Source organism: Pseudopodoces humilis, chromosome 32 (assembly GCF_049639895.1).
Source record: "Pseudopodoces humilis isolate 2021_Gansu_Grassland_sample_001 chromosome 32, ASM4963989v1, whole genome shotgun sequence".
Taxonomy (NCBI): Eukaryota; Metazoa; Chordata; class Aves; order Passeriformes; family Paridae; genus Pseudopodoces; species Pseudopodoces humilis.
Window position 1 is genome coordinate 354213 of NC_142231.1, and position 22667 is coordinate 376879.

Sequence of the window (22667 nt, forward strand, 5' to 3'; positions counted from 1 at the left end):
TCCCGGCACGGATTTATTTCGGAGCTCGTCAATCACGAGCCCGAATCGTTCCCCCCTCCCCTCCCTCCCCTCCCCTCCCCTCCCCGCTTTTGCCGCGCGCGCGCCCACCCGGCCCCCCCCCCGGCCCCCCCCCCCCCCCCCACCCCTGCCCCTCCCCCCTCTCCGCGCCCCCCGAAAGTTTCAGGACCCAAAATTGAGGTTTTGGGGTTTTTTTTTTTTCCCTTTTTTTTCCTGCCTTTTTTTTTTTTTGGTTTTTTGTTGTTTTTTTTTTGAACCCCGAAATCGCTCCGAGGAGCCTCAAAATGAGCGGCTGGGGTTGAAAATCCCCCCCGGAGATTTTTGAGGAGCCCAAATTGGGGTGAACCAGCCCAAAATGAGCCGTCCGAGGGTCCCAAAAGCACTTTGGGGGCCCTAAAATTGCTTTGAGTGCCCCCAAAAAGGAGCTTGAGACCCCCAAAAATCAAATCGAGGATCCCCAAATCAGCTTGAGAAACCCAAAAATGAGTTCGAGGACCCCCCAAAATCACTTTGAGGACCCCCCAAGTTTGTTTGAAGACCCCAAAAGGAGCCGGAGGAGCCCAAATTCGGGGTTTTAGGCCCCCCAAAATCTCCCCGGTGACCTCCGGGACCCCCAGGCCGTGTCCGGACAGGGACCCCTCCCCAAAATCACCCTCGGGGAGCGGCCGGAGGTGACGGGGGGGACCCTCGGGGGGGTGGGGGGGCACCCCGGGGTGTCTGGGGGGGGTCTCACCTGTCCCCCCCCCCCCCCGGCGGTGCCGAGGTGGGCGCTGCTCCCACCCACGGCGTTACGTAAAGGCTGATTAATTAATTAATTCATTAATATTCCTCGGGGGGGCCGCGCTCGGCGGGTGCCGGGGGGGCTGCGGGGGGGGGGGGGGTCCCCCAAAATCCCACCCCCACCTCACCCCGGACCAGCCCTGAGACCCCCGCCCCACTCCCGAGGGGCTCCAAGGGGACGCGGTGGGGCTGGGGAGGGGTCGCAGGGCAGGGGGGGTCGGGGGGGTTCGGGGGGTGTGGGAGGGGTCCCGGGGGGGGTCGGGGGGTGTGGGAGGGGTCCCCTCAAGCTCCGGCCGCTCCCCCCAGCCCAGGGGAGCGGTTTGGGTAGGTCCTACAATAATTGGGGAGGGGGCTGCTGACCCCCCCAGGGGGAGGGGGCGCTCGGAGGGGTCGGGGGATGGGCGGGGCAGGGGTCGGTGACCGGGGAGGGGGGGAAGGGTCGCGGTGCCCCCCACCCCAGGCGGGGCAGAGCTCCGGTGTGGGGGCACACGGGGCTGGGGGGGTGAGGGGGGGTCCCTGGGGGTCACCCGGGGGGTCTCTGACCCCTCCCGGGGCTGCCAAACCCAGGGACCCCCCACAACTCCCCGGGGGTCGCGGGGCTCCTCCCGCCCCCTTTGCCCCCAGGGATCCCGGGGGTCCTGACCCCCCCACCCCGGAGCTTCGGGAGGTCCCGGGGTCCCCCCAGCTGGGACCCCCAGAGGGGTCCTGGGCTCCCCCCGGGGGGTCCTGAGGGTCCCTCCCCTCCCCCAGCCCCTCGGGGGGCCCCGGGGCACCCCCCCCCCCCCCCCCGCCCCGCGTTCCCTTGGGGGTCCCGGCGCCGCGGGGGGCGGGGCGGCCCCCCCGATCCCGGCCCCCGCCCCCGGCCCCCCCCGCCCCGCCCCGCCCGCCGGTGCCGGAGCCGGTGCCGGTGCCGGCTCGGGGAAAGTTGCGGCGAGCCCCGGTCGGCGGAGGCAGAGCCGGGAGCGGCGGGGGACCGGGGCTCGGCGACACCGGCGACACCGGCGGCAGCGGCGGCAGCGGCCGAGCATCCCCCGGTAGGAGCGCGCAGCATCCCCGGTCCCCCCCGGCCGCCGGCACTGCCCATCCCCGCTCCTCCGCTCCCTCCTCTCCCCAGCCCGGTGCTTCTTCCCCGCTGCCCCCCGGCACTCCCGCTTTGCCCATTCCCGGTTCTCCCATTCCCGGTTCTCCATCCCGGTTCTCCCATTACCGGTTCTCCCATTCCCGGTTCTCCATCCCCGGTTCTCCCATCCCGGTTCTCCCATCCCGGTTCTCCCATCTCCGCTCCCGTTCCCGGCTCTCCGTTCCCGGCCCTCCCTTCCCGGCTCTCCCCGGTTCTCCCCTGCCGGTGCTCCCACCCCCGGTGCCCGGATCCATCTTGGCTCCGGTGCTGCCTGCGCAGCCGCCGGGTACCGGGAGGCGGGGGGAGGCCGGGCCGGGGGCGCCGCCGGGGCTGCGGCCGCTACCGGGGGCCGCAGGAGGCACCGGGGGAGCCGCGGGGGCTCCGGGAACCGCCGGGAACCGGGGCCGCGGGAGGGACCGGCGGCGGCTGCGGGAGGCACGGGGGGGGCTCCGTGAGGGACCGGGGGGGCTACCAGAGGGACCGGGGGGGGGCTCCGGGAGGCAGCGGCGGCGGGGCCGGGCCCGGGAGGGCTGAGCCGCGTTGCCGGTGCCCAGGGGCGATGGGGCCGCCGCGGAGCCTCCCGGGGCTGGAGCGGGAGCGCGGCGCGCTGGACGCGGCCGGAGGGTGCCCGTCCCCGCTGGACGCCAAGGCCGTGCCCGGCAGGAAGGTCTGGGTCAAGCTGCGGGCGCTGTGAGTGACCCCCCGGCCGCGGGACCCCCCGACCCAACCCAGACCCCCCAAGAGGGACCCCCAAAGAGAGAGAGAGACCCCCCCTCCCCAAGCCCAAAGCGGGACGCCCAAAGCCCAAAGTGGGACCCGTCAGTCCCAAACTGGGACCCCCAAACCCCAAACTGGGACCCCCAAACCAGGACCCCTTAGTCCCAAACCCGGACCCCCAAACCGGCACCCTGAAATCCCAAACTGGGACCCCCAAACCCCAAACCAGAACCGCGAAACCGGGACCCCTGAGACCCAAACCGGGACCCCCAAACCGGGACCCCTCAGTCCCAAACCGCGACCCCGCATCCCAAACTGGAACCCCCAAACTGGGACCCTAAAACCCCAAACTGGGACCCCCAAACCAGGACCCCTCAGTCCCAAACCGGGACCCCCAAACCGGCACCCTGAAACCCCAAACTGGAACCCCCAAACCCCAAACTGGGACCCCCAAACCAGGACCCCTTAGTCCCAAACCGGGACCCCCAAACCGGCACCCTGAAATCCCAAACTGGGACCCCAAAACTCCAAACCGGGACCCCCAAACCAGGACCCCTGACCCCACCTGAGGATCCCACCCCAACAAACCCCTCCCACCCCATTTTGGGGACCCCCATCCTCCTCCAAGAGCCCCCCGCACCCCCACCCCAAGAAAGACCCCGGGACCCTCCAGGTGTCCCCTCCAGGTGTCCCCTCCAGGTGTCCCCAAGCTCCATTTGGGACCCCTTGTCCCCCTGGCTCCCCCCCCACCATTGCCCCCCCTTGGGGTGGGGACACTTGGGGGTCCCCCGGTCCCCCGCGGGGTGTCCCCCTCCCCCTGGGTGTCCCCGTGGGGTGACAGAGGGCCCGGGGTGTCCCCAACTCTTGTCGCCGGGGGGGGCTCCCGGGGGGTGCCACCCCCTCACCTGTGTCGTGGGGAGCTCACGTGTCCCCGCGCCCACCTGCGGCACGTGAGGAGCGTGGGGAGGGGTCCCGGGGGGGCGGGGGCGGTCGAGGGGGGCAACACGTGCGTGGGGACACGCGTGGGGACACGTGTGGGACCCGGGGGTGGGGGGACACGGGGGACACGTGTGGGTCACGCGTGTGACACACCTGGGCCGCGCGTGACACACCTGGGTGTTGGGGGGGGGGCACACGCGTGTGCAAATGGGGGGGGGGGGTGACACTCTGGGGGTGTCACACGCGTGTCCCCGCACGTGTCGCTGCCACAGGTGGGTGGTCGTGTGTCCCCAAAGTGGGGGCGCTCCCCCCACCCCGGTGCCCCCCCCACCCCATTCCGGGGCTTTGGTGGCAGCTCCGAGGGGCAGCAGCAGCCGCGGGTGACAATCCCGGGGGGTCCCTGAGACCCCCCCCTGTCACCCCCGGGGTGGCCCTGGGGTCGCTTCTCCATGGTGGGGGGCGTGGCGGTGCCACCAGGGGGTGACACTCGGCGCGACCCCCGGCCTTTGTCCCCACGGGTGTCACCGCGGTCCCCGCGGCCGCGCCAGCCCAGCAAGTCCGGGGGTGGCTGTCCCCAGGGCGGGGGTCCCTGAGGGTCCCCACGGGGGGTGGCCGGGTGCGGGAAGGTGACAATCGCCTTCTCCAAGGTCACAGCAGCGCTGGTGACGTCTGTGCCACCCCCCCCCCCCCCGCTCCCCCCGGCCCCCCTCGCTGTCACCGTCACTGTCGCCGTGACCGGGGGACGTGGTGGCCCCTCCCCAGCGCGTGGCTCCGGTGACCGCGGCGGCCACACGAGTGTCCTTGTCACCCGCCGGGTGGCAGCGGCCCGTGTCCCCACGCTGTCACCGGCCCGGGTGGGGGCCCCCCGCTGTCACCCCAGAGCCACCGAGGGCCACCTGTGCCATCCTTTGCCACCCGTGCCACCTGTGCCACCCCGCGTCACGGTGCCACCGGTGCCACCCCTGAGGGAGCGGCGCTGCCCAGATGGGAACCCCCCCTTGTCCCCTTCCTGTGACCCCCTGTCCCCAACCTGGGGGGGCTGTGACCTCCTGTCCCCCCCCGGGGGCTCTCCCCGTTATCCGGGGGGTGGAGGGGGGGGGGGTCAATGCCACCCTGTCCCCAATGTGGGGGGGGGGGCTGTGACCTCCTGTCCCCATCCTGGGGGGGGTCAGTGTCACCCTGTCCCCAACCTGGGGGCTGTCCCGGGGGTCCCCGAGGATCTCTAAGCCCCCCGGGGGTCCCCGCGGGTACCTAACACACTCTGTCCCCCTCCCGGGGGTCCCCGAGGGTCTGTAATCCCCCTGTCCCCCCCCCTCCGGGGGTCCCCGAGGGTCTCTAACCCCCCCATCCCCACCCCGGGGGTCCCCCGCGCCCCCCGCCCGCAGGCTGCGCTTCCTGCTGAAGCAGCTGGACTCGGGCGAGCTGAACGTGGAGGAGCTGAAGAGAAATTTGGAATACGCGGCCTCGCTGCTCGAGGCTGTCTGCATCGACGAGACCAGGTGGGGAGGGGACAGAGAGGGGACAGAGAGGGGACAGAGAGGGGACAGCGAGGGGACAGAGGGGGGACAGAGGGGGGACAGAGAGGGGACAGAGAGGGGACAGAGGGGGGACAGAGAGGGGACAGAGAGGGGACAGAGGGGGGACGGAGAGGGGACAGAGGGGGGACAGAGAGGGGACAGAGAGGGGACAGCGAGGGGACAGAGAGGGGACAGAGAGGGGACAGAGGGGGGACAGAGAGGGGACAGAGAGGGGACAGAGAGGGGACAGAGGGGGGACAGAGAGGGGACAGAGAGGGGACAGAGAGGGGAGAGTGGGGACGGAGAGGGGACAGTGCGGGGACAGAGAGGCAGCACCGGGAGGGGGCAGCGGTGGAGTGTCATTAATGGGTCCCTCAGCATGGAGGGGGTCCCTAAGTGTCATTTAGGGGGTCCTTGAGTGTCATTAAGGGGTCCCTGAGTGCCATTAAGGGGTCCCTGAGTGTCATTAAGGGGTCCCCGAGTATTTTTCGAGACCCCTCCGGACAATGCGGGGGTCCCTGACCCGGTTGGGGGGCGGGGGGGTGCCCTGAGCACGTGCAGGGCTCCCCGGGCATTTTGGGGAGGGGTCCCTGGGCGGGCCGGGGGGGTCCTGAGCGCGGCCGTGCCCCTCAGGCAGGTGCTGGACACGGAGGACGAGCTGCGGGACATGGGCTCGGACGCGGCCGTGCCCTCCGAGGTGCGGGACTGGCTGGCGGCCACCTTCACGCAGCAGGCGCGGGCCAAGGGCCGCCGGGCCGAGGAGAAACCCAAATTCCGCAGCATCGTGCACGCCGTGCAGGCCGGGATCTTCGTGGAGAGGTGACAGGGACGGCGACAGGGACAGGGACAGGGGACAGGGATGGGGACAGGGACCCCCCCCCCCCCCGAGGACAGGGGACAGCCACGGTGGGGACGGAGCTCGGGGCGGGGGGGACATGAGAGTGACCTGAGCACGGCTGGGTCCCCAAAACCCAGGTGGGTCCCCAGAACCGACACCCAAGGACTGTCCCCAGCCCCAAGGAGTGTCCCCAGAATTCAGGGGTGTCCCCAGGAGGGTCCCCAGTCCCCAGGGGTGTCCCCAGGGGTGTCCCCAGGGGTGTCCCCAGGGGTGTCCCCAGCCCCCAGGAGGGTCCCCAGTCCCCAGGGGTGTCCCCAGGGGTGTCCCCAGCCCCCAGGAGGGTCCCCAGTCCCCAGGGGTGTCCCCAGGAGGGTTCCCAGGGCTGTCCCCTGTCCCCAGGGCTGTCTCCAGGGGTGCCCCCAGTCCCCAGGAGGGTCCCCAGGGGTGTCCCCAGTCCCCAGCGGGGTCCCCAGGGGTGTCCCCGTCCCCAGGGGGGTCCCCAGGGCTGTCCCCAGCCCCCCCAGCCCTGCCTCCCCCTCAGGATGTTCCGCCGGATGTACACGGCCGTGGGGCCGAGCTACTCCTCCTCCGTCCTCAACTGCCTGAAGGTACCGGGGCACCCCAAAAACCCCGGGGGGCTGCCGGGGGGGTCACTGGGAGTCACTGGGAACGGCTGGGGGTCACTGGGAACGGCTGGGAGTCACTGGGAATCACTGGGAATGGCTGGGGGGGGGTCACTGGGAGTCACTGGGGGTCACTGGAATTGTCCCTGCTTGGGCACCCCTGGGAATCTCTGGGTCCCCCTGGACACTCTGGGCTTCACTGGACATCACTGGACACGGCTGGACATTCCCGGGAATCTCTGGAAATCCCTGGAAATCCCTGGAAATCCCTGGAAATCCCTGGAAATCCCTGGAAATCCCTGGATGGCACCCCCGGGAGTCACCGGGCACCCCTGGCTTCACTGGGGTTTTACTGGACTTCACTGGGAATCGCTGGAATTCCCGGCCGTCCCTGGAATTCCCGGCCGTCCCTGGAATTCCCGGCCGTCCCTGGAATGTCCCCGCAGGGGCTGGACCAGTGGTGCTTCGATGTTTTCTCGCTGCACCGCGCGGCCGAGGAGCACTCGCTGCGCACCGTGGTCTTCGAGCTCTTCACCCGCCACAACCTCAACAGCCGCTTCAAGGTGTGACCCAGACCCCAAAAATCACCCAAAATCACCCCAAAATCCCCAAAATCCCACCCCAGAACCCTCAACAGCCGCTTCAAGGTGTGACCCGGACCCCAAAATCACCCCAAATCACCCCAAAATCCCCAAAATCCCACCCCAGAACCCTCAACAGCCGCTTCAAGGTGTGACTCAGACCCCAAAATCACCCCAAATCACCCCAAAATCCCCAAAATCCCACCCCAGAACCCTCAACAGCCGCTTCAAGGTGTGACCCGGACCCCAAAATCACCCAAAATCACCCCAAAATCCCACCCCAGAACCCTCAACAGCCGCTTCAAGGTGTGACCAACATCCAGAATCCTCCAGAACACCCCAAAAAAACCCCCAAAAACCCCAAACACTCCCCAAACTCCACCCGAGGCACCCCGAGACCCCCTCAGGACCCCCCCAAAACCACCCAGAACCCCCCAAACTCCCCTTCAGGAGCTTTCCCAGCCCCCCCCCGGACCCCCTCGGGGTTTGTCACCCCCTCCCCTCCCTCCCTCCTTGTCCCATTCCCAGATTCCCGGCGCGTTCCTGACGTCGCTGCTGGAGGCGCTGGAATCCGGCTACGGAAAGTTCCGGAACCCGTACCACAACCAGGTGCACGCGGCCGATGTCACACAGACCGTGCACTGCTTCCTGCTGCGCACCGGCATGCTGGTACGGGGACACGGGGACACGGGGACACGGGGACACGGGGACAGACAGGGGACAGACACGGGGACATGGGGACATGGGGACACGGGGACACCGGGACAGACAGGGGACAGACAGGGGACACGGGGACATGGGGACATGGGGACATGGGGACACGGGGACATGGGGACACGGGGACAGACAGGGGACAGACAGGGGACACGGGGACATGGGGACACGGGGACATGGGGACACGGGGACACGGGGACACGGGGACAGACAGGGGACAGACAGGGGACACGGGGACATGGGGACATGGGGACATGGGGACAGACAGGGGGACACGAGGACACGGGGACATGGGGACAGATAGGGGGACACGAGGACACAGGGACAGACATGGGGACAGACACAGGGACACGGGGATAGACACAGGGACATGGGGACAGACACGGGGACACAGGGACAGATGGGGGACATTGGGGACAGTGGGGATGCAGGGACATGGGGACAGACAGGAGGACATGGGGACAGAGGGACAGTGGGGACAGACAGGAGGACACGAGGACAGGGGGACAGACAGGAGGACAGGGGGACAGCAGGACAGGGGGACACGGGGATAGACACAGGGACATGGGGACAGACACAGGGACACAGGGACAGACAGGAGGACACGAGGACAGGGGGACAGCTGGCCCCGACGGTGGCACCTGGTGCACGTGCTGCCTGCTGTCCCCACGTGGCTGTCACGGCACACCCGGTGCGTGTCCCTGTCCTTGTCCCTGTCCCCGTCCCTGTCCCTGTCCCTGTCCCTGTCCCTGTCCCTGTCCCTGTCCCTGTCCCTGTCCCTGTCCCCTGTCCCCAGCACTGCCTGTCCGAGATCGAGCTCCTGGCCATCGTCTTCGCCGCCGCCATCCACGACTTCGAGCACACGGGGACAACCAACAGCTTCCACATCCAGACCAAGTGAGGGCGCGGGGACACGGGGACACGGCACAGGTGACACGGCACGGGTGGCACGGGTGGCACAGCGTGTCCCACGCGGGGCTGCAAACCTCTCCCGGTGACACCGCGGGTCACCCCGCCCACACCTGGGATCACCTGCCCAGCCTGGCTATAGCCGTGGCGGCTCCTTGGGTACACCCAGCGCCACCAGCACAGCCGGGACCCGGCCGTGCCACCCCCTGGGGCCACCCCTGGCGCGCCCAGCGTCCCCCGTGTCACCGTGTCCCCAGGTCGGACACCGCCATCCTGTACAACGACCGCTCAGTGCTGGAGAACCACCACATCAGCGCCGTGTTCCGCCTGATGCAGGACGAGGAGCTCAACATCTTCGTCAACCTCACCAAGGACGAGTTCGCGTAAGCTCTGTCCCCGCGGTGTCCCCTCGCTGTCCCCGCGGTGTCCCTGTGCTGTCCCCGCGCTGTCCTCTCACTCTCCCCTCGCTGTCCCCTCGCTATCCCCACCCTGTCCCCTCGCTGTCCCCCGCTGTCCCCTCACTTTCCCCGCACTGTCCCCTCTCTGTCCCCTCTCTGTCCCCCCGCTGTCCCCTCGCTGTCCCCACCCTGTCGCTGACGCCGTGTCCCCACCCCGCAGGGAGCTGCGGGCCCTGGTCATCGACATGGTCCTGGCCACCGACATGTCCTGCCACTTCCAGCAGGTCAAGTCCATGAAGACGGCGCTGCAGCAGCTGGAGAGGTGGGCGGGGGTCGCGGCGGGGCGCGTGAGGAGGGGACGGATGTCCGCGGCCACGCGCGGCGTGGGTGGCTTTGGGGACAATCCGTGTTTGTCGCCCAGGCTGGACAAGTCCAAGGTGCTGTCGCTGCTGCTGCACGCGGCCGACATCAGCCACCCCACCAAGCAGTGGGCGGTTCACAGCCGCTGGACCAAGGCGCTCATGGAGGAGTTCTTCCGGCAGGTAGGGCCGGGCCGGGCCGGGGGGGGCTCGGGGGACACCCCTTGGGGACACCACGCCTGTCCCTTGCCTTGCCAGGGGGACAAGGAGGCCGAGCTGGGGCTGCCCTTCTCGCCCCTCTGCGACCGCACCTCCACGCTGGTGGCCCAGTCGCAGATCGGTGAGTGCGGGGGAGGTCCCCGTCCCCTGTCGCGCGTCCCCGCCGTGTCCCCGCCGTGTCGCCAGCCGCGCCGTGTCCCCTCCCGTCCCCAGGGTTCATCGACTTCATCGTGGAGCCCACGTTCTCGGTGCTCACCGACGTGGCCGAGAAGTTGGTGACGCCTCTGGCCGAGGACGGCTCCAAGGCCAAGGGCAACCCCGCGACCCCCCAGCAGCCCAGGTGGGGGGTCCCCGTCCCCGCGCTCCGAGCCCCGCGGTGGCCGCGGTGGCCCTGGCCCGCTGCCAGCTGTCGCCGCTGTCCCCCAGCTCGCAGTGGCGGCAGCCGTCCCTGGATGAGCACCTGGAGCTGGGGGACATCAAAGCCGACCTGGCCGGGTTCCGCTCCACCTGGACCAAGCACATCCAGGAGAACAAGCAGAAGTGGAAGGAGAGGGCGGCCAGCGGTAGGACAGGACCACCGCGACCACCGCGGCCACCGAGGAGGGGCTGGCGACCGCCCGGACCCGCTCGGGGCCGGCTCTGTCGCGGCGTCCCCAGGCGGGGGAGGTGGCAGGAGCTCAAGGGGGGGTGGCCCCAAGTTTTGGGGTGTCGCCGGTGACCCCGCGCCCGTGTCCCCGGCAGGCATCACCAACCAGGCGTCCATCGATGAGCTGTCGCCGTGCGAGGAGCCCGCGGCCCCCGGCGCGCACAGGGAGAACGGGGACGTGGAATAGCAGCGGGAGGAGCGAGGTGGGCGCGGGAGGGGTGGGGACACCGGGAGGGAGGAGGGGACGCGGATGTCACTGTCCCCTCCCCGCAGGTCCTCGTCCGGCCGAGTGACAGCGTCTCGTCCAAAGTCTTCGATGCCATCGAGTTCAGCACCATCCGCAGGGCTGGAGCCCCCCGGGGCCGGGCTGGGATCGGTGCCACCCCCTCCCCGTGCCAGGATCGGTGTCACCTCTGTGCCAGGAGCACCCCCGGGATGTCCCCGCTGTCGCCGGTCCCTCACTGCCACCCCCGGCCCCCCCGCCGGGCTCCATCCTTCGGGATTTTTAAAAAACGCTTTTCCAGCCCCGCTCGGGAGGGGCCGGGCCGGGGCTGGTGGCGCTGGGGACAGCCCGGAGGGACCTGCGGTCACCGCCAGGGCCACCGCCATCCCCTCTGTGCCCGCCGAGCCTGGCTGGTGACACCGGGAGGGTGACCCTGGGACCTGTCCCCAACCCGGGACAGCGACAGGGAGGGGACAGGGAGAAGGATGGGACAGGGACAGGGATGGGACAGGGATGGGACAGGGACAGGGACAGGGACAGGGACAGGGACAGGGACAGGGACAAGGATGGGACAGGGACAAGGATGGGACAGGGACAGGGACAGGGACGGGGACAGGATAGGACAGGGACAAGGATGGGACAGGGACAGGGACAGGGACAAGGATGGGACAGGGACAGGGACAGGGACAGGGACAGGGACAGGACAGGACAGGGACAAGGATGGGACAGGGATGTCCCCCCGGGGTCCCGCCCGGCGCGGGTGGGATTTGGGACAGGGACAGATCCCCCTCCGGTGTCCCTGGAATGTCCCCGCATTCCTGCGACATCCCGGGAATGTTCGGGAATGCTCGGGAATGCTCCAACATCCCGGCTCCAGGGAGCCTCGGGAATCCCGGGATGTTTGGGGCACCCTCGGGAATCCCGGAATGTTTGGGGCACCCTCCGGCCCCCGCGTGCCTTGGGGACCCCCCCGCGCTGTTCCCGGAGCATCCCGGATCCCTCCAGCCTCGGGAATCCCGCAGGATCCCAACCCCAGGGGTGTTCCGGGAATCCTCCGGGAGCTTCCCACGGCATCCTGGATCCATCACGCCTCGGGAATCCGCCGGGATCCGGCGAGCCTTGGACACCCTCCAGAGCCCCGGATCCAGCCTCGGGAATTTCCCGGGATCCCGGATCCAGCCTCGGGAATTTCCCGGGATCCCGGATCCAGTTTTGGGAATTTCCCGGGATCCCGGATCCAGCCTCGGGAATTTCCCGGGATCCCGGATCCAGCCTCAGGAATTTCCCGGGATCCCGGATCCAGCCTCGGGAATTTCCCGGGATCCCGGATCCGCCGTTCCCGGAGCTTCCCGACATCCTGGATCCCTCGCGCCTCGGGGATCCTCCGGGATCTTGGATCCTCCAGCATCCTCCGGCATCCCGGGAATGCCCCGGACCCCAGGAATGTTCGGGAATGCTCAGGAATGTTCGGGAATGCCCAGACCCCCCCTTCCGGCTCCGGCCCCTCCGGCTCCAGCCCCGGCTCCATGCCCGCCCCCAGACCCCCGTGTCCCCCCCGTGTCCCCCCCGTGTCCCCCCCGGGGCCCCCCCGCGTCCCCCCCTCGGTCACCGCTGGCAGAGCTCCTCCCCCTCCCCCCGCATGTGTCCCCCCCTCGCCGCCGCTAACGAGCAATTAATTAATTAATGAGTTAATTAATAAACGCCGCCGCCACCACGGCCACGCTCCGGGCACTGGGGGGGGGGTGGGGTGGGGACCCAAAGGGGGTCTAAACCCGGGCATGGGGGCGACCCCCGGTACCCAAAGGGGGTCCTGGAGCCCCCCCGGTACCTAAAGGGGGTCCTGGAGCCCCCCCCCGGTACCTAAAGGGGGTCCTGGAGCCCCCCCCGGTACCTAAAGGGGGTCCTGGAGCCCCCCCGGTACCTAAAGGGGGTCCTGGAGCCCCCCCCAGCCCCCAAAAAGGGGACCCCACCCCCCTCCCCACCCCGGCGCGGCCCAAGGAGGAGGCGGGGGGGGAAAGGATCCCTTTAATTCCGGCTGAGGGGGGGTCCCCACGCCCCCCCCCGTGTCCGTGTGCACACGCGTGTCCCTGTCCCCTCCCCGTGTCCCCTCCCCGTGTCCCCTCCCCGTGTCCGCGTGTCCAGGTGACCCCCCCAGGAGTGGGGGAGGGGCAGGGGGCACCCCGAGGGTGGCAGTGAGAATTTTGGGGGGGGGGGGTCTGCTCCGTGTCCCCAGTGTCACCTGCCCTGAGGTCCCCAGGGGGAGGGGACAGCCCTGGCGTTGTCCCCAGCCCTCCCCCCCCCGGGTGGGGACCTGCCCGTGGCAGTAAAAAAACGAAAAAAAACCAAACAAAAAAAAAAACAAAACCCAAAATAATTCTGGGCAGCCCCAAAATCTTAGAAAATGGAATAAAAAAATCTCCGCTGGCGTCCGGGTCCCGCGGCCACACCTGGGGACAAGGGACAGCGCTGGGGACAGCGGGGAGGGGACAGCCCCCGGCCCAGCGAGGCCACCCTGCCCCTGGCATTGTCCAGTGGCCCGGGGACATCCCAGGGACATCCCAGGGACATCCCGGGGACATCCCGGGGACATCCCGGGGACATCCCGGGGACATCCTTGGGACATCCTTGGGACATCTCTGGGACATCCCTGGGACATCCCTGGGACACCCCGGGGACATCCCGGGGACATCTCATGTCCCAGTCCAGTGTCCCAGTGCCACCCGGGTGTCCCAGCCTGCTGTCCCCAATGTCCCCATAGTGTCCCCCCAGTGTCCCCAGTGTCCCCCCAGTGCCCCCAGTGTCCCCAGTGTCCTCCCAGTTCGCCCAGTGTCCCCCCAGTGTCCCCAGTATCTCCAGTGTCACCACAGTGTCCCCAGTGTCCCCCCAGAGTCCCCAATGTCCCCCCAGTGTCCCCAGTGTCCCCAGGCCGTACCTACTGGCCCTCGCTGTCCCCAGGCTCTATATGGGTCCCGTCCTCGTCCCGGCTGCGCCGCGCGGCCCCGGGGGTCCCGGCTCGGGGGGTCCCGGCCCCGGGGGTCCCGGCTCGGGGGGTCCCGGCCTGAGGGGTCCCATCCCCGGGGGTCCCTGCGGGTGTCACAGCACGGGGGAGGGGGGTGACCTCAGGTCTCTGTCACCCCCTGTCCCCCCCCCCCACCCCGGTCGCCCCCCCCGGGACTCACGGTGGCCGCCCTGGGCCAGCGGGCAGGAGCCGCCGGGGCTGTGGCGGTGCTCGGGGTCACCGCGGTGGCAGCGGGCGGTGGCCGCCACCACCTCGTCGTCGTTGTCGCCTCCCCCCTGCGCCTGCTTGCACAGGTGATGCTCCACCATCATCTGCAGCTCTGCCGGGCAGCGAGCGCCGCTGGCGACCCTGGCGACCCTGGGGACCCTGGGGACCGTCCCCACGCTCCCGGCGACACCGCGGCCTCGGGTGGCCCGGAGGGGGCGTTTGCCAGGCCGGGGAGAGGGGGGGGGGGGTGGGGGGGTGGTGGCCTCCGGACCGCGGTGCTGGGAGGGGCTGTCCCCTCCTTGTGTCCCCTCCCCGTGTCCCCTCAGTGTCCCCTCGTGTCCCCCAGTGTTCCCCCGTGTCCCCAGTGTCCCCCCAGTGTCCCCTCAGTGTCCCCCAGTGTCCCGCCGTGTCCCCCAAATGTCCCCTCAATGCCCCCCCGTGTCCCCTCAGTGTCCCCCAGTGTCCCTTCATGTCCCCCCGTGTCCCCCCGTGTCCCCCCCCAAGTACCTTTCATGGTGGGGGTGCTGCGGGGAACCTTCTTCCTCTGCCGGGGGGACATGGCCAGGCCGGACTGCGGGGACAGCGCGGGTCAGGGCGGGGCGGGGGGGTCTCCCGGCCTGGGGGGGGTCCCCGATGTCCCCCGGGGGTCCCCGCAGCCCCCCCGGAGCACAAACCTTCAGCAGGGGGTTGGGCAGCCGGTCCTCGTCGATCTCTGGGGGGGCAGAGAGGGGACAGGAGGTCAGCGGGAGGGTGGGAGTGGGGTGGGGGGCTCGTCCTGTGCTCCCCGAGGTCAATCCGGGCCCTCCGGGGGGGGTCTCTGTCCCCTGGGGGTGTCATGGGGACAGTGCCACCACCACCCCCCGCCCCATTGTCACGGGGATTGGGGTCCCACCCCCCCGTGCGTGGGGGTCCTGAGCATCGGGGGTCCCTGAGTGTCATTTAGGGGGTCCCTGAGTGTCATGGGGGGGTCCCTGAGCATCGGGGGGGTCCCTGAGTGTCATTTAGGGGGTCTCTGAGTGTCATGTGGGGGTCCCTGAGCATCGGGGGGGTCCCTGAGTGTCATTTAGGGGGTCTCTGAGTGTCATGTGGGGGTCCCTGAGTGTCATTTAGGGGGTCTCTGAGTGTCATTTAGGGGTCCACGAGCATGGGGAGAGACCCCTCCGAACAATAGGGGGGGGTCCTGTTGGGGGGGGGGGGTGTATCCTTAGCAAGTGTGGGGTCCCTGGGCATTTTGGGGAGGGGTCCCGGGTGCCCCCGGGGTGACGCGGGGACCCCCCCGGACCCACCTGGGGACGATTGGTCGCTGCTCAGGACGAGGTTGGCGGGGGTCGGCCGACGCCTCCGGATCTGGGGTGGGGAGGGGGGGGGGACACACACACGGCAGAGGTTTGGGACCCCCCCGGGCCGTGCCCCGACCCCCCCGGGCCCCCCCCTGGCACCGAGCCCGCGGTGTCGCCGTGCCCGGGGTGGCGGTTACCGGACGCGCGTGGCTTTCCCGTTATAGGCGGCGGCGGGAAACGCTTGGGGACAGCGACACGGGGACAGCGACACGGGGACAGCGACACGGGGACACCGGCGGGGCCCTGCCCTTCCTCTGTCCTTGCCCAAGGTCACCTCGAGCTGCTCCGGCCCCGCCGCTGGTTTGTTTTTTTTTTGGGAGGGGGGGGATCTGTGGGGGCCGAGTGGCCGCGGTGGGGCCGGCGGTGGCCGTGGCGACAGAGGAGGTGGCGGTGGCGACAGAGGAGGTGGCCGTGGCGACAGCGGTGACCCCGCGCCCCCTTTCCCCGCTGACCCAGTAACTGAGCGCCTCCAAAAAAACCCAATTTCCCAGCGAGGATTCCCTAATGAGGCGGGCTGCCTAATGAGATGCTGATGAGATGCTAATCAGGCGGGAGAGCGGCCGGGAGCGCCGCCCCCCCCCCGCCGCCCCCCGCCCCTCCGCACCTCCCCCGGCCCCTGCCCACCCCCCCGAGCCCCCGGCGCATCCTCCCGTGCCGGCCCCGTTGCCATGGAAACGCGATCTGGATATTAAACGGAGATTAGGGGGAACCGGGAATCGCCGGGAATCGCCCCGGCCCCGCCGAGGACCCCACGGACGAGTCCCCCCCACACCCCCCAACTTTGGGGTTGGGGGTCCAACCGCCCCCCCCCCCCCACCCCCCGGTCCCCCCCGGGCGGAGTTGGGGGCCCCCCCCCCGGCCCGGCCCGGCCCCGCAGCCCCCGGAGGGCCCCCGGGAAGCCGCAGCCCCCCCTGGGACGCTCCAGCCCCTCCGGGTGGGGGGGCGAGGCCGAGACCCCCCCCCACCACCCCGGCGCGCCCCCGGGGGCGGGGATGGGGAGGGGACACCGCTGCCACCTGCTCAAGGTCACCCAGGTGGAGCCGAGCGACCCCGGCTGAGCCCCCCCCGAACCCCCCTCCCCAATTCCCGGTCCGGACCGGGGGGGTGCCGGGCGGGCGGGGGGATCCCGGTGATGCTCCGGGGAGGGGATGCGCTGGTCCTTCCCCCCCTTCGCTCCCTCCCTCCCTCCTCCCTCCCTCCCCCATCCCTCCATCCCTCCCTCCCTGCCTCCCTCCCGGCTCGGCCGCGCTCTGCTCCCGCCGCTATTTTTAGATCAATCTCCAGCATCGATTAAGGGAGAGCGGCGCGATCCGGGACCGGGCCGGGATCGGTGCCGGGAGCTCGGAGCGGGCCGGGGGCTCGGGGGGGGGCGGGAGGGGTCCGGCTCGGTTCGGTACGACGGAACCGAACCCCCCCCCCCGCCCGCCCGCCCGCCCCGGGATTGTCCCCCGGGCCTCGGGGACGCGCTCAGGGGGACTTGGGGACACCGGGAAGAGGCGCAGGACAAAGCCCTGGGCCAGGCCTGGCACTCACGGGGGGCACCCGGGAGGGCAAACGGGGTGGGCGGGGGGCAAACAGGGGGGGTTCAGCAGAGATGGGGGGGTCAGGGAGCTGCAGGACCTGAGGGGGACACGGGGGGACCGTGGGGACAAAGTCCTTGAGGAGGGTGGGGCTGGAGAGATTCGGGGTCCCCCCTGCAGGACATGGGGACACCGCAGTGCCACCCGCAGAGGGGGTGACACGGCCGAGCCCCCCAGGGCTGCGAGGGGAGCGCAGCCAGGGACCCCCCAAAAAGAGGAGCGGGGAGGGGACATCGGCAGTGTCACCAGTGTCACCCCCAGCTCAGGGCCTTGAGAGGCGCTGGGTGAGACCCTCCGGGAGGGGAAACTGAGGCAGGGCAGGGGAGCAGGGCAGTGCCCGAGCCCCCCGAGCCCGGCTGTGATGGGGACTGGGCCGTGCCCTTTGCTGGCTGCTGGGGGGCTCCTGCAGCCCCCCCGCCCCCCGTTCTCCCTCTCCCTCCTGGGGACCCCCAACTCTCCCTCTCCCTCCTGGGGACCCCGCGCTGCCCCCACCGAGTCGGGTGGTGGCCCCAGGTGGCCACGTTCAGTGACAGCGCCACACTCGCCCCCGCCCCGCTGGCACCGAGGGGTCCTGGCCCCCCAACCCCAGGACTCCCAGCTGGAGGTACACGGTGGGACCCCCCCCTTCCTCCTCGTCATCCTCCTGAAGCCCCCGCGGGGCCGCGGTGGGGCCGAGGGGTCCCCCCAGACCCCCCTTGTCCCCTGCAGCCCCCAGGGCTGGGGGTGCGGAGGTGGCAGGAGGGGGTCGGGGTGCCCGGGGGTCCCCGGCCGTGTCCCCGCGCGGGGTCACCCCGTGCCCGGGGCTGTTCTGGGACCGGCTCCGAGGGGAGCAGGGGCTGGAGGGGCCGGGGGGTCCCGGGGTGGCCCCGGTGGCGTCGCGCAGAGCCGGCACATGGCCCTGGCACTGTCACCCTCCGCCCCGCGGGGCTCCGGGGACAGCGGGGGCCGCTCCGAGCGGGGGTCCCCGGGACCGGGGGGCTTCTCCCCGCTGTCCCCCGGCCTCACCCCCGGCCCCAGCGCTCGGTGCCCCCCGTTCGGGCCGTGCCCGCAGCCCCCCGGAGCCCCCCCCTGCTCCTCCGCGCAGCCCCGCGGCCCCCCCGGTGTCCCCTCGGTGTCCCCGCGGTGTCCCCGCGGTGTCCCCGCACCTGCTCGGCCGCCTCCGGGTCCAGGTGCGGCTCCAGCAGCGGGACCGTGAACTGGATCTTGCGGGGGCTGTTGGGCTCCATCGCGGGCGCGGCGGCTCCGGCGGGTCCGGCGGCTCCGAGCGGCCACGCCCCGGCCACGCCCCGCGCAGGCCACGCCCACTGCCCCGCCCCGCCCACCTCCCCGCGCGGAGGGGACGGCGGGACACGGGGGACGGACACACGGACACGGGGATGGACACACGGACACGGGGGATGGACACACGGACACGGGGAGGGACACACGGACACTGGGAGGGACACACGGACACGGGGAGGGACACACGGACACGGGGGATGGACACACGGACACGGGGAGGGACACACGGACACGGGGGATGGACACACGGACACGGGGAGGGACACACGGACACGGGGGACGGACACACGGACACGGGGAGGGACACACGGACACGGGGGACGGACACACGGACACGGGGGACGGACACACGGACACGGGGAGGGACACACGGACACGGGGGATGGACATACGGACACGGGGAGGGACACACGGACACGGGGGATGGACACACGGACACGGGGAGGGACACACGGACACAGGGGATGGACACACGGACAGAGTCGGGAGGGTGGGACAGAGCCTGGGACAGACAGAGGGACACAGGGATGGACTCACTGAGCTGGGACACGGGGACAGACACGCGGATGGACCCTGGGACACGGGGACAGACAAACAGACACAAGGATGGACTGCAGGCTGCAGGGACAGACATGTGGACAGAGCCAGGATGCGAGGACAGAGGGACACGGGGACAGACACGGGGACAGGGACAGGGACAGGACCCCCCCCACCGCAGTGGGGACACTCCTTGTCCCCATCCTCGGGGACAAGGGGACCCCGCCAGCCCTTGGGGACTGTCCCAGCAGCGCCTGGACCCCCCAAACCCCCCTAAGAATGGAATATTGATCTTTGAGGGGGGGGCACTGGGTGGGGTGGGGCTGTCCCCTTGCCCTGGCTGTGCTGTGTCCCCCACACCCCCCCACGGCCCCCCGAAGTGACATAAGTGACATCCTCGGGGATTTGGGGGGGGTCGCAGGGCCGGGGGGGGCTTTGGGGCCGGGGGAGGGGGTCGCAGGGGCGGGAGGGGGTTCTGGGCTGAGGAGGGGTCGCAGGGCCGGGAGGGGGTCGCAGGGCCGGGGGAGGGGTTGGCAGGGCCGGGGGGTGGTGGCGGGGCAGGGGGAGGGGGTCGCAGGGCCGGGGGTGGTCGCGGGGCCGGGTGTCCCCCCCCCACCGCAGCCATGAGTGCGTGTCCCATCACTTATTCATGGAGCCGGGATCTGCCGGCAGGAATCCGCTAAGTAGGTCAGGCCTTGGGGGGGGGGCCTGGGGGGGCCTCCCGAGCCTCGCCGTGCCCCCGCTGTGCCCCCCGCCACCTCCGGGGGTCCCGGGGGGGGGGTCCCGGTGTCCCGGTGCTGGGAGGGGGGGTCGGGCATCCCGTAAGTGCCGGGATAAAAGTGCTGGGGGCTCTGGGGGAGGGGTGGTCCTCACCTCTGAGAGGGGGGGTGGGGAAAGCAGCTGGACGCCCCCCCCCCAAAGCCCATGGGGGAGTGAGACCCCCAGCCCCATCCCCAGGATCCCGGGAATTGTGGGTGGGAAAAGCTGGGGAGGAGCGGCCGTGCCCCCCCTCCCCTCCCCCCGAGCCCCACCCGAGGCTCCCCCCGCAGCCCCCCCGCGCTTCCCGAGGGAATGGTGGGATGGGAATGGGATTGAGGGGGGAGCTGGGAGCCCCCCCGGCGGCCGGCAGGGAATTTCAATATCCAGGCCCCGCTGGCGTTGCGGGTCCCTCGGCCCGGGGACGTCCCTGGGGACATCCTTGGGGACATCCTTGGGGACATCCTTGGGGACAGCCGTGTGCGGGATGTGACCCCGCAGCGAGGCCAGAGAGGGGCGAGGCCGGAGGGATCTGTCCAGGCTCGTGTCCATCCCTTCCCGGGGACGTGTCCATCCCTTCCCGGACTTGTGTCCGTCCCTTCCGAGGGATCTGTCCATCTTCCCGGGTGTTTTCCCGTCCTTCCCGGGGATATTCCCGTCCTTCCCGAGGGTTTTCCTGTCCTTCCCGGGGGCTTTCCCGTCCTTCCCGGTTCCCGGCCCCCCCGCCCGGGCCGGGCTGAGGGAACGCTTAATTCGGGGCTTTATCCACAAACACTCCCGGGCTAAAAATATCCCGGCGGAGCGGGCGCGGCGCTCCCGGCCCGGAGCTTCCTTGCCTTTTTTGACGGGATCCCGGCTGGGGCAGCGCCCGGAGCTCCCGGTCACTGTCACTTGTGGGACCTGGCCCCGGGGACACAAACCCTGGGGGATCCCAGATCCTGGGGGATCCAGATTCTGGAGATCCCAGATCCTGGAGATCCCAGATCCTGGAGATCCCAGATCCTGGAGATCCCAGATCCTGGAGGATCCAGCTCCTGGGAAATCCAGCTCCTTGGGGACCCGTCAGAATGGATGTGGGGCCAGGGGTGGCAGCTCGGTGGCCGTGAGGTGAGTGCTGTCCCCTGTCACCCTGCGCTGATGCCACTCCCGAGATCCCGGGGGAGGCCGGCGGGGCGGGGGACACTGTCCCCATGTGTCCTGCTGGCAGTGTCCCCTCCCCACGCAGGGCTCAGAGGGACCGGCTCCTGAGCCCTGGGGACAGCACGGCCTCCGGTGTCCCCTGCAGTGTCCCCTCGTGTCCCCTCATGTCCCCTCCAATGTCCCCTCGTGTCCCCTCCAGTGTCCCCTCCAATTCCAGGCAGTGGCTCAATGTCCCCTCGATGTCCCCTCGATGTCCCCTCGATGTCCCTCCAGTGTCCCCTTGGTGTCCCTTCGATGTCCCCCCTCGATGTCCCCCCGATATCCCCCCGGTGTCCCCCGATGTCCCCCCGATGTCCCCCCGGTGTCCCCCCGGTGTCCCCGCGGGGCTGAGGCGGGCTCTGTCCCCTCCCGCAGCCTGTCCGTGTGTCTGTCCCGGTTCCAGCCGGACCCCGAGGAGATCCTGCACAGCCTCGGCTTCGTGGGGAGCGACCCGGGGGTCGCGTCCCGGGTCCCCCCCCGCTTCTTCTCGGCCCCGTCCCGCGCCAGCGGCATCGACCTGGGGCTGTTCCTGCGGGCCCAGCTGCGGCGCCGGGAGATGGAGGAGCCCGGCCTGGTGCTGGCCAGTGCGTGCCACCGCTGTCCCCTCTGTCCCCTCTGTCCCCGACCCTCCTGGGGGGACGGGAAACACCCCCGTGCCTCAGTTTCCCCAGGAGGGAACTGGGGGATTATCCGGCTGGGGTGGGGAGGGCACCTGCTGCTCCTATTGGGGGGTGGGAAATGTCTCCCGTGCCTCAGTTTCCCCTGGCGGGAGCTGGGGGTACCCCTCCTGAGCCCCCCCCTCCCCCCGTGACCCCCCCGTGTCACCCCCAGGTCGCTTCCAGCAGCTCCGGGCCCTGCCTGCCACGGCCGACGCTTCCTCCCGCCTCCGCTCCCACGTGTCGGGGACCCCCCCGCAGCGCACGGGGCCCCCCCGGCCCTATCGCGACATCCTCGACACCCCCCGGGGAGCGCCTGAAGAGCGCGGTGTCCTCGCTGTGACACCACGGGGGGGGGGACGGGGACATCCCGCGGGGGGCCCGGGGGCGACCCTCGGTCCGGGGGGGCTCGGGAAGGACCCGGGGGGATCAGGAAGGACCTGGGGGGATCAGGAAGGACCCGGGGGGCTCGGGAATGACCTGGGGGGGGCCGGGAATTACCTGGGGGGGCTCAGGAAGGACCCGGGGGGCTCGGGAAGGACTCGGGGGGCTCGGGAAGGACTCGGGGGGCCCGGGAAGGACCTGGGGGGGCTCAGGTGGACACGAGGGACCCGCGGCCGGACCCCGCTGCCCCGGGGGGCGATGTCACCGTGCCCAGGGTGGGGGGCACCTGGGGGACCCCAGGGCGAGTCCAGCCTGCAGCCCCCCGAGAAGGTCCCCTCGCCCCCCGAGGAGCGGCGGAGTCCTTGGAGCTGAAGGAGGAGGAGGAGGAGGTGAGGAGGAGGAGGAGGATGAAGGCCCCCCCCCGGCTGGCTCGGGGGAGGGGCTGGAGCGGGGAATGTCCCCGGAGCTTCCCAGGCTTTTAAGGTTTAAATGATTCAGAGCCTCGGGCGGAGCCGGGCCCGGGGGGAGCCGGGTCACATCCACCCCCCCCCTCCCCCCCAGACACGCACAGACCGGGCCGGGTCACGCGTGGGGACACGAGGGACACGCGGGGGAGGTGACACGGCTTTGTCACCGCACCGGGACACGCTCAGCCCCGCACCCACCGCCCCCGGCAGGTGCTGAGCGAGGAGGAGGAGGATGATGATGAAGATGATGATGCCCCAGAGGGAGCAGCCCGCTCCCCCCATCCTTCCAGGTCCTTCCAGGTCTTTCCAGGTCCCTCCAGGACCCCAAGGAGTGAATTTGGGGGCTCCTGAGGGGGGCAGGGGCTGCCCGGTGGGTCCCCTCCGTGTCCCCCACCCGCGGGCTCCTCCGGGGAGGATCCGCTCCCACCCCCGAGACCCCCGGGACCCCCGGGACCGCCGGCCCGGCCCCTCCACCCCCCGCGGGTGACCTGAGGCCACCTCAGGAGGACGTGGAGCCTCGGCCGGGTGTCCCCACGGACGTCTGGGACACGCGTGTGACACGTGTGTGTGTTCGGCACAGGAAAACCTCCGCACTCAGGATTTTGCCTCATTTTTGGCTCGTTCCCCCCAGCCCCGTGGCTCGGGGCCTGCAGCGGGGAC

At 70.6% G+C, this 22667-nt stretch overlaps 2 protein-coding genes across 2 annotated transcripts; one reads left to right on the forward strand and one right to left on the reverse strand.

Moving 5' to 3' along the window:
• The first annotated feature begins 1805 nt into the window (after positions 1-1805).
• PDE1B (phosphodiesterase 1B) lies at positions 1806-11210 on the forward strand. The gene is made up of 16 exons (XM_088068797.1): positions 1806-1832; positions 2473-2608; positions 4960-5073; positions 5725-5910; positions 6471-6537; positions 6999-7115; positions 7662-7802; positions 8644-8744; positions 9014-9139; positions 9375-9476; positions 9576-9696; positions 9772-9853; positions 9946-10072; positions 10159-10295; positions 10474-10581; positions 10652-11210. The coding sequence occupies exons 2-15, from the start codon at positions 2478-2480 to the stop codon at positions 10563-10565; spliced, it is 1644 nt and encodes a 547-aa protein (XP_087924923.1). The 5' UTR covers positions 1806-1832; positions 2473-2477; the 3' UTR covers positions 10566-10581; positions 10652-11210.
• A 1576-nt stretch (positions 11211-12786) lies between these two features.
• PPP1R1A (protein phosphatase 1 regulatory inhibitor subunit 1A) lies at positions 12787-18000 on the reverse strand. Its single transcript, XM_088068822.1, has 7 exons — positions 17893-18000; positions 15114-15174; positions 14502-14539; positions 14335-14398; positions 13781-13939; positions 13534-13685; positions 12787-13048 (listed from the first exon to the last, which is right to left on the reverse strand). The coding sequence occupies exons 1-6, from the start codon at positions 17971-17973 to the stop codon at positions 13534-13536; spliced, it is 555 nt and encodes a 184-aa protein (XP_087924948.1). The 5' UTR covers positions 17974-18000; the 3' UTR covers positions 12787-13048.
• Positions 18001-22667: the final 4667 nt, after the last annotated feature.